Source organism: Triticum urartu, chromosome 6 (genome assembly GCF_003073215.2).
Source record: "Triticum urartu cultivar G1812 chromosome 6, Tu2.1, whole genome shotgun sequence".
Classification (NCBI taxonomy): domain Eukaryota; kingdom Viridiplantae; phylum Streptophyta; class Magnoliopsida; order Poales; family Poaceae; genus Triticum; species Triticum urartu.
Genome location: NC_053027.1, coordinates 559,709,308 through 559,720,829, shown reverse-complemented (window position 1 = coordinate 559,720,829; position 11,522 = coordinate 559,709,308). Strand labels below are relative to the sequence as shown.

General features: G+C 43.9%; 1 protein-coding gene and 1 long non-coding RNA gene across 2 annotated transcripts; one reads left to right on the top strand and one right to left on the bottom strand.

The window, feature by feature from the left end:
- The first annotated feature begins 2,733 nt into the window (after positions 1-2,733).
- LOC125515391 (desumoylating isopeptidase 1) lies at positions 2,734-4,186 on the top strand. Its single transcript, XM_048680857.1, has 3 exons — positions 2,734-2,962; positions 3,091-3,188; positions 3,289-4,186. Exons 1-3 carry the CDS (start codon positions 2,954-2,956, stop codon positions 4,022-4,024), a joined length of 843 nt encoding a protein of 280 aa, XP_048536814.1. The 5' UTR covers positions 2,734-2,953; the 3' UTR covers positions 4,025-4,186.
- Positions 4,187-8,018: 3,832 nt separating this feature from the next.
- On the bottom strand, positions 8,019-10,372 carry LOC125512995. Its single transcript, XR_007285631.1, has 3 exons — positions 9,655-10,372; positions 8,723-8,875; positions 8,019-8,241 (listed from the first exon to the last, which is right to left on the bottom strand). It is a non-coding gene; the product is annotated as an uncharacterized LOC125512995 (long non-coding RNA).
- Between the last annotated feature and the right edge of the window lie 1,150 nt (positions 10,373-11,522).

The window sequence follows — 11,522 nt, the reverse complement described above, 5'->3', positions numbered from 1 at the left end:
ATGTAGTCACATACTTTGACGTGCAAGAGACATACATTATTAATCGTCATGGAAATTTGCAGGCTACCTTAACACACGAACTCTATGAGGACGTGACCACCTTTGGACGATCACTGTCATCTGGACCTCTTCTTCAACACCGTCCAGTGCTACAGCCCTTCTTGGAACGAATTCAGAACAAGATACGGACTATGTACGAGGCTATCACGTGCACCCGGAGAACCAACGTTGTTCAGCACCAGCAGCAGCAGTCGCGTCACTCCATGCACCGACATCAACCACGTCCATGTCTAGCACATCAGCCGACAACCAGGCCACCCCGTCCTGACCAACCTGGCAGTTCAACGTGGCAGCAACCACAACACTATGGTCCCACGTCGGGCTTCGTGTTTTCTCCACAGCCACAGCATCACGGTCCCTTGTCGAGCTTCGTGTTTTCTCCACAGCCACAACAGCACAGTCCCTCGTCGAGCTTCGTGTTTGAGCCAGAGCAGCCGTCACAACCAACAGGTAAGTGTCTTCATTTTTATTGTTTTCAATATTAATTGAGGCGACCTCATTCTTCATGACTAAACGTTCCATTGTGCAGGAGTCTACGGATATCATGCGTCTATGTCAGCATCACATGATACGTGGGGGAGTGATCAAAATCCCGAGGAGAATATACATGCTCAGATGTCGCAACACACCCAGTGGATGAACATGTATTCGACTCCTCCACCAGGCCCCACACAGGATACACAGCATGACCAGGGAGAGTCTGAAATTCCTCCTCGTAATATTAGGCCACCTAACAGGTTGGGATGGTCGCCGCTTCCAGATCCGCCTCCCCGCTAGGCCAGACGTCGTCACTGACGCTTTCATCTATCAGTAGAGACATGACCATCTACTTATGTATGAGACTTATGTCTATTCTATGTATGAGACAAATGACTATGTACTTATGTATGAGACATATGCCTACTCTATTTTAGTACTCTGTTATCCGAACTACAACATCATATTTAGATAGAACATAATGCTCGTACAACAAGACAGTATAAACAACTAGATAGAACTACATCTAAATTAACGGTACGTACGACTAAACTTACAACATACATCATAAAAACTACATGAAGTCATCATCGTTATCCTCCGTCGATGCAGAACTCTTGCCCTTCGAGGATGCAGAACTCTTACCCTTGGACGATGCAGAACTCTTGCCCTTCGAGGATGCAGTACTCTTGCCCTTGGACGATGCAAAACTCTCTTTGACGATGCAGAACCCGGAAGCGGCAGCATGAAGATATCATCTTCATCCTCGCTCTCCTCAGTCCATTAAAATGTATGCTTTTCTGCAGTCCTTCTGAAAGTTTCACTCTCCGGCTCCACTACCTTCTTCCACCTTGCATGCAACCTAAGAAGTTCTATACGTACCTCCTCATAGGTCCTTTCAGGCCACCCAGACACACGTAATTCGTGAGCCAACTCATTCATTATGGTGTCACTACCGGTGAGTTCGTCTCATGGAACTATCATATTTGTCCATCCTGAAATCGGTAGCTAGCCTCAGAAGAGTCCTGCTCATCTCAGGGTGAAAACTACGATCGAAAGGATAATGGGACATCTCAACTACACTACACTGGAATGCTTATCCTCCTTTGTCTGAAGGGGGTTTTATAGGCAGGGATGAGAAAATGGCGGGAAAGAACGACTGCGGTATGGCGGGAAACGATTGGCGGGAAACGGGTGACGGGAAAGAGTTGACGCGAACATATGGCGGGAAACGGGTGACGGGAAAGAGTTGGCGCGAACATATGGCGGGAAAATATTGCGGGGAAAGGGTTGCACGAAATACGTCATAGTTTATAAAAAAAATCCGGGGATCGTTCAGGACAAAAATGGTGGCATGCACCTGTCGGCCCACAGCAGGCCAATTAGTCCATGTCGGCCCACAGCAGGCCATATCGGCCCTGAATTGGTGGCCGATAGGCCAATCGGCCAGCTGCAAGCCGATAGGATCTCAGTCGGCCTGCTGTGGGCCGACTAGGTCCACTCGGCCTGCTGCGGGCCGACGATGTATTATTTTTGAAATTATTTTTTAGGCGTAATATTTGTGCAAATTAATAAAAAATGTATTATTTAAAAAAAATTAGCCCCCAACCAACCAGCGCACGAGTGAGTCGTCGGACCCGAGGGAACGAGATCCTCTAACATCACGAAGAGATGTCAGGGAAGCTACAGTACCCTGACATCCCTTCTTCACATCCATATGATTAAGCCTAAAATAACTTGAATTAATTTGCAAATTACAAATCTACTATATGCAATTATAAAAATTACATACAAACAAAATTATGATGCAATAAAATTAATTTCGGAATTTATTTTCTATAAACAGTAATTGCGCACAGTGTTTTTGTTACGGTGCCTGTGATATTCCTTCTTTATTTTACACTGAGATTACACTATAGATTCATGATATCTCTTCATGTTAGAGGATCCGTTCCCGAACCCGAACCCGAGCGCACGCAACCAACCGGCTCACTTGCCACACGCAGCAACCAACAACGACCACGACCACAACCCTCCTTCCCCAAGCCTTCCAGAACATCCCCGTCCCATCCCGACACGCCTCCGAACCTTCCACGAAACCCTCCCCGCCGTCGGCCACGTTGCCCGGTTCCCCATCCGACGGCCCAGGAAACCCGGATCCGCTACCACAAACCTCTCCCCACTCGGCTCGAGAAGCTTCCGCCACCAGTATTATTATTTTCTTAATCCGACTTAAACTAATCCTCTCCGTTTTTATATACGCGCGCGCGTCCCCCGGCTGGTCTCTGTGCTCTCTCTTTCGCCGCTCCTCCCAGATCCGCGCGTGCGTTCCTGTTCCCGTTCCTTTCCGGCGGCGTCGTCGTCTTCCTCCAGATTCGACTCGAATCTCTTCGACTCGACGATTTCCTAAGCGATAATGGCGGAGGTAAACGCTCGTCCCTTCCCCTTCACTCCCAATTCGTTGTTGGTGTTGTTGTTCGGTACGGCGCCGCTCGCAATCGATCGAATTAGTCCGGGATCTGACGATGCTCGCCTGATTGTCGCCGACGGCAGGAGGGGCACAAGGTGGCGCTCAACGTGTACGACCTCAGCAACGGCCTCGCGCGCCAGCTCTCCACCTCCTTCCTCGGCAAGCCCATCGAGGCCATCTGGTGAGTCCACCTTGCCCCCTCTGAGATTTCCCCTCTCGATTCGATTGATCCGAAAAAGACGCGATTTTGACCCGGTCCGCGCACCGATCGATCCCGGCAGGCACACGGGCGTGGTGGTGTACGGCAACGAGTACTTCTTCGGGGGCGGGATCCAGGCGGCGCCGGCGGGGGCCACGCAGTACGGCCGCCCCGTGCGGGTCGTCGACCTGGGCGTCACCCACCTGCCCCGCGAGGTCTTCGAGGACTACCTCCGCGACATCGCGCCGCGCTACACCGCCGCCACCTACAGCCTGCTCACCCACAACTGCAACAACTTCAGCAACGAGGTCGCGCAGTTCCTCGTCGGCGCCGGGATCCCCGACTACATCCTCAACCTGCCCAACGAGGTCATGTCCAGCCCCATGGGCGCCATGATCATGCCCATGATCCAGAACCTCGAGGCCACGCTCAGGAACAACGCCGCGCCCCAGACCACGCAGTTCGTGCCCACTCCGGCCTCGGTCTCTGTGCCGCAGCCGGCGGCGGCCAGCAAGACACCTGCTGCCCCTACGAGTTCTACAACTGCTGCTGCTGCTAGTGCGGCGCCCGTTGGCTCTTCTTCCAAGAAAGAAGAAGAGAAGAAGGTCGAGAAGCAGACTCCGGAGAAAGCCGCCGCTGCAGCAGCGCCCACTGTGGCCGACCATCTCGGCAGCGCGAGGGGGAAGGTGCAGGAGGAGGTGATGAGGGAGTTTGCGGCGCTCATGGCCAGTGGCACGCTGCGGGCAAGTGAGGCAGCGGCGCTGGCCATGCGCCGGGTCATGGAGCGCCACGGCGACGGCGCCAGTATGCAGGCCTAGTGACCTGAGACTATTTTACACACGTTTGATCTTTGATGCAATTGCAAACTGATAGTAATTGGGAACGGTTGCTTACTTGTATTGCAGCATGGAACTCACTCAATTTTATTTGTCCGATTTGTTTTGATGGTATGGAATTATATGCCTATATGGTTTCTTCAATGCTAGATTTCTTGGTTCACTGCTAAATTGGAGTTTATCGAGGTTAAGATTATTCTGCTAAGGAAATATATGCTGTACAAAGTCCTGATAGAATATCTGGATTAGCAGCAACGTCATGTATGACTCTCAACAATGCCGATTCAATCAGCAGCAGTAGTAGTACGCAACCCTTCCATGCAATTTTTGCTTGGTTGTTTCGTCCTCGTATTCTAAAAGAGTGGGGAAATGTAGGAACGCACACATTATGCTTGCTCGTACACATTATCATAAACCTGATGTGAGTGTACATGGTCACATGCGTGACACCACTGCAAAGTTGGATGAACTTGTAGGTACAGTGCAAGCGCATATTTTTTTCCATATAAATTGGTGAGTGGATGGGCAGAGTCATGATGTAGTTTTAGGAGAACTTAACAATACTGAACTAGTTTCATAGAATGTTTGGGTCATTCTATTTGGCTCCAAGCACAAAATGCCTGTGCAAGTTTGTTAGCGAGAAACAAACACTAAGAGAGACGATTATTGTAGTATTTGTCCAAATTTGAAATAGTTTTTGTCACAACCCAACTTACTATATGCATTTTGTGTGTTTGGTTGATAGTGATCATCAACATTGTAATATGGTGGTGATTCACGTTCAACATTAGCAAAAAAAAAAGTGGTGGAAACCGACATCTTTATTTTTCTCATCATTTTGTTGTCAAATTGTGACCCAATGCACTGCTAATTGGACTGCCGTATGACATCTGGGTGATAGGAGATTACAATTTTGGGCTTTTGTTAGCCATGCGTCTTGTCATGGAGCGCCATGGCGACGGCGCTAGTATGCAGGCCTAGTGACCTTGAACTATTTTACACACGTTTGATCTTTGATGCAATTGCAAACTGATAGTAATTGGGAACGGTTGCTTACTTGTATTGCAGCATGGAAATCAATTTTATTTTTCTGATTTGTTTTGATGGTATGGAATTATATGCCTATGTGGTTTCTTCAATGCTAGATTTCTTGGTTCACTGCTAAATTGGGTTTTATCAGAGGTTAAGATCATTACGCTGAGGAAAATATGACTGTCAATAATGTTGCCAAATTCAATCAGCAGTAGGAGTAGTAAGCAGGGCAACTCTTCCATGCAATTTTTGCTTCGCTCTACGGACGAAAGTGCCATACTTGGTCCCCAGTCATGCGTTGAAAAAGTGAAAATGTAGGAACACACATATTTTGCTTCCTCCTGAACAATATCATAAACCTTATGTGGGTGTCCATTGGCACATGTTGGATGATCTAGTAGGTACAGTGCAAAGGTATCTTTTTTCCATATAAATTGGTGAGCGGATGGGCAGAGTCAGGCATGACCCAAGCCATCTGCAGTTTCCTGTTTTTTTTTTCTTATCATGGTTGATAGTTGCCACAGGTGCCAAAACTAATATGCAACTGAAGTAGGGATATTGGGGAAGAACAAACAAGCATGCCCCTGCTACATGCTAAGGACCCCTGTTAGCGCAAAACAATCACCGGGAGATCTGGGGTTACTTTTTTTCCAAGCATTCCGGGCCGTCAGATGGGTCCAATCAACAGTTGAAATTTCATTATATTGCTCGGATTTAAACTTTCAAATTGCTACACTATATATAGTACTCCCTCTGTCCCATTAGATACATCCGTTTGAGCAACACTAATATGGGACGAAGGGAGTAGTATAGATATGCATTTTGTGTGTTTGACTGATTATTGATCAGCATTGTAGGATAGTGGTGATTCCCTCTAAACATATATGGTTTTGGACTTTTGGTTGAAAGCTGCATACAAATTACCTACTCCCTCCGAATGACTAACTTTTTACTGAATGAACTGCTAAATGTACTACGTTCACTACTAGATTGGATTTGATGTGATGCTAAGATTATTTAGAACATGTAGACTAGTGGGAAGCTCAACAATGTAGCCAAATTCTATTGGAGTATGTCCATATGGGTCAATGCTCAGTGGATCAGCCATACTTGCACTACTAGAAAAAGGCCTATTAGTGGCGCACCAGTTTTGCCTACTAATGGCGCACTACTGGTGCGCCACTAGTACCACGGCATTAGTATTTTTTTACTAATGGCGCATCACTGGTGCGCCATTAGTATACCAGATACTAATGGCGCACCTGAAGTGCGTCATTAGTAATATTTTTTTTAATATACTAATGGCGCACCTGAAGTGCATCATTAGTAATAATTTTTTTTCAATTTTTTTTAAAAATTTAATTTTTTTATTTTTTTTTCTTAATCTCGGGTCAATATGCTTAATCTCAGGTCAAATCGTACTCCGTGGTCAAATTTCTCAAAAAGTCACCCATCCTCACACTACTCCAACCCAAGCATGCTTAACTTCAGAGTTCTATCCAACCCCAACACCAGCTCACTTCACAGGCACTTGTTGATATATCTAGCATATCAATCCTATTAAACCTTGTTGATGTTTAGGACTTTGTTCATGTTCATGAGTGTGATGAAATTTTGAAAAAAATATTTCAAACTTCCGTTCATATTACGTATCATATTTTGAAAAAAAATCCCGAAAAAAATTGAAACTATTTTTTTTCTGTTACTAGTGGCGCACCTAGCCTACGGTGCGCCACTAGTAAGTTTGAATTTTTTTGAATTTTTTTGCCTTCAGATCTTAAAAGCCCCGTAACTTTTTTCTGTTAGGTTTTTGAGGATTTTGAAAATGTTTAACGGGTTCCCCAGTTAAATTCAGATGTAACTTCTTGAGTAGATGATTTTTCATATAGAAAACTTTTTAATCCGAGTTCATATGCAAAAGTTATGCCCATTTTATAAATTCCAGAGAGATTTTGCAAATAAAGTCAAAATTCATATTTGTAAATTTTTCCAACAACTAGACCACATATCACATGGAAAACTAATTTTCTTTTATTTTTTTGACATTTTCATCATTTTCTTTTATTTTTTTAAACTGAAAAGGCAGTCGGGGGGGGGGGGTGTGCATGCGAGGGAATTTTTGGGCCAAGTTAGTAATGACGCACCATGGGAGTGGTGCATCATTACTAGTTGAACTAGTAATGGCGCACCACTCCCACGGTGCACCATTACTAGTTTTTAAAAAATATTAAAAAAATTACTAGTGGCGCACCGTGGATGTGGTGCGCCATTACTAGTTTAACTAGTAATGGCGCAGTATCCTCTGGTGCGTCATTACTAGTTTTGAAAAAAAATATAAAAAAATCTTGTTACTAATGGCGCACCGTCACTACAAGGATCTTGGTCTATTGCAACAAAATCGTTTGTTGCAATACATCTTGTTTCGTGGCAATAAGTACCTATTGCCACGAAACGACATTCGTTGGGAGCCGTTGCGACTGGACGCATGGTAATAGGTTATTACCAAAAAAAAGCAATCGTGGCAATAATGTGTGCTATTGCAACATCCATGCAGAAAGTTACCACATGTTTTCCCGTGGCAACACTCACCTGATGCCACAATTTAATTTGTGGAGATAGACTTAATGCAACATGTAACGAATCATGGCGACTGATATCTCGTAGCGATAGAGATTTGTGGCAACAACCTATGCCAACGACGGCCGTTTCGTGGCGCATTACTTTTCCGTGGCGATAGTCAATTGTGGTAATAAACTATGGCAACAATCCTTGTTTTTGTGGCATTAGGCATGTTGCCACGACCCACTGCACTTGTGGCAATACACTATGGCAACAATCCTTGTTTTCGTGGCATTAGGCATGTTGCCACGACCCATTGCACTTGTGGCATTAACTTATGGCAACAAATATTCCAGTCATCGTAACAGAAAATTGCAACATACTTTTGGTGGTGATAAATAGGTATCACAACAGGTAAAATCTTTGTAGCGAGAAAATATTGTGACAATATTCAAAACCATATGTATGATATGTAGATTCATAAAATTCATAATTTCTCATAGCAAACATCCATCAAATGAAACTCAAATGTAATTTAGCCATCCTAATTAACTACGAAGACTAAACTGTTCATGATGTAGAGTCTAGTCCAGCTAGTTCTTTGGATCCTGCAATCAAGAAATAAAAAGAGTTCTAGTTAATGAGTCATGTAAAGTGAGCTTAGATATAGGGAAGGACAACATGACAAAATTACCTTGTTCAGTGGTTGTCTTAGATCCCATAGTGGACGAAGCTTTAGCTGCTCCCAATGCTTCATAACAAAATGACAACTCTTATTTTCCCTTCTTCATCTTGGAGCAATGTAAGTAGGATTGTTCAGGAAACACTTTTTCTGTTGCACCAATCAATGTAATGATACAACAGTAGCATGTAAAGTGATAATATGATAGATAGATGGCATCTTGACTTTAATAACTATTCCATACATTGGTTCTGTTTCGTCTCCCGTGATACTCAACAACTAGACTCACATCTGACAGATGCAATGTTGGAAGGACTGAAACTAAGAATTCGAACTATATACAAAATGCATGGATTTGTGTAATCTGAATAAAACAAATTCAATACAGAATAGACGGGTTGACATACTTGCTACTTCCTCTTGCTGCTTGGATAACTTTGTAGTCCAATATGCTTTGTCCAACGTTTAGACTTTCCCCTTCAAAGACACATTGTCTCCGAAAGTTGGAAGATTCTATATTTTATATCCCTTATCTTTTGAGAAAATATATGTGAGTGAACCTGAATGTGGATGTATAAGAGAAGTATGAAACCACAAAAAATGCAATAATGCATACTTACATGCAAGGCAACCATTATCTTTCTAACTTCTAAACGACAATATATTAATACAACCATGTCTAATCTCAACTTTCTAGAAATCCAATGATAGCAAGCTTGTTAGGAAAGAAACATATGATTAGTTTTAGGACAAATGGCCAAGTTTTTATAGAACTGGAATGTAACAGCAATATTAAATGGAGTGGCACAATTGGAAATAGTAGCACTTCAAAGAGTTATAGATCATCTAGTTTGTTCTGCTCATAAGCCCAATTACAATTAACCATATTATTAATACATGAGCAGCAACTATAACATTAAAAGTGTAGGCTTTACTAGAGAATATTTGTGACATGTAATTACCTCATATATTCACAATTATGTTAGCAAAAGATCAACACACCTTAATTTCTACATTATTATTGAAAACCTGAAGGTTGTTTCTTCTAGTATATATTGACACCGAGACATGCCTTAATATCTCATCTTACAAATTTCCATCTTGACGTAGAAACTAAAACAATCTGGTATTGTAAACTGTACAAAAACATATCACTACCTTAAATGTCAAATTTACATCTTTTGCGCAACTATCTCCTACAACACTTAATCAGCATCATCATTCTCACACAAATTTTACATGGATTCCACTTCCATGTGGTGGAGAATGGAAGATACTTGTCGCATGGAAGATATATATACATTAGTAGAAATATATGATTGCATCAATCAATACCAACCCATCGAACGTTCTAGCTCGCTGATGACGATTCGCCGACTTGGCCCCATTCCTACGCGAGTACTTTTCGGCATGGGGCGACCATGATGACGACAAAGGATGGCAATTCCTCTTTGACATGATCCTGCACAAAGGAAACTCCATCTGTATTAATTGATTAACAATGAATCAACGTACACAATAGTTAGAAAGCTAACCATCAGACTGATCGGTTCTTGCTAGATACAACACACTACGCATGCACGCTGAATTGCTGGACTAATTAGAGACTTATTAGTACTACCCCGACATGTAAAAAGTACCGCATCCAACACACGACGGTATAGCCTATAAATACATTAACATGCATCCATGGCGTGCATAATGTTTTTTCTATGCACATGAATCTGAGCCCGTCGTCTGTGATAGAAACTGCTTCTAGGCTGCCACTTGTCCTGTGATGCCGGCGACGGGACTGCTCATCCTTGAACGTGCAGCAGCAGCCAGGCGTGAGTGGACCTGAAGGCATTATCGCCACCCCACCAAGGACAATCCCAGCAGCACTAACATCGGAGTTAAACAGAGATCGAAAGCCTATAGCTATGTCAACAGCGGATGGAAAAGCCAAAAAAATGACTTTGGACTAACCGTATTCCCTTACAGATAGGTCTGATGGAGATCTGAAGCTCCATGAGTTCTTGGCCTCGATGAAGGCCACTGATGCAGGCTTCCTCGCCGAGACCCGCGTCACCAGTGCGCCGTCTCTGGAGCTCCATGCAGCGTCTATTGTGGACAAGGACGAAGAGATTGGCGGCCTTGCTATGAGAGAAGGGCGACTCACCGTCTTTGACGGATCTGGACGGCGCTGCAATGAGTATGCGATCCAGGAGGCTCGAGGAGGAGTAGGAGGGATGCGGGGCGGCGACGATGGGATGGGGGCGGCGCACGGAGTGGGAGAAGGGACGGGGTTAGGTCTTTGTGTTCGATGCAGGGTTAAATCGATCGAAATTTGACACCCCGCGTAAGGCACTGAGAATTTTGCCTCCCCGCGCGCTCCGCCCTCGCTAATCTTTTCATATTGATATTTTGTCCTCCATTGGCGGCTGATGGGCCTGCTTCATTTTGGCCCCACGTGACATAGTCTATGCAAAATTTTATTAGAAATCCCAGTTTTATAACATTATTACATAGACTTACGATAAAAAAATTATAACTACAGTAATAAAAGAACACAAACACTTAAATGAACCTTGAAAACCATAGAAAAATTAGAGTCAGAATTTTTTAGCTCACAAATAATTGATTTTCCCAACCATCTTGTGTATATGACCTAAGCTTGTACATATGTTCTAAAATGTAATTATCTTATTTATTTTTAAATTTTATTTGAGTTATAAATTGTTATTGTGGTAGAAACAACGATACACACATAATCGCAACATAATCCAGTATCCTAAATAGTTCATCCCCACCATATGATTTTGGTGTGTACAATGGGTGGGTTTCTCTACTTGGGCCTTATGAGGCTATAGAATAGAGCTATATTTATTAAAAATATTAGCCACGCCTTTATCTTGTTTCCTCTCGTAACCCTAGGTTGCTTGGGCAAACTTCTCCCTCGAGACTTAATCGGCGAGCCCGTGAATTCGCATTCCCTCTGCTTATCGCTCCGGCGGCTGGTGGCAGAGAGCGGAACCCTGGTGCATCCGCTCTGGTTAGTTGTTTAGGTTAGGGTTTTTTAGTCCTCGCAGGAGCGACGCTCGGGCGGATGGTGGTGTCTCTTTTTTAGGCCTGTCTTCCGGGCTATGTTCCCCCTCAAGTCCGGTCGTTTAGACGTAGTCGAGGAGCTCCGACGTAGATTTTTGCCTTCTCCTTGGGGCGATGAGGTTA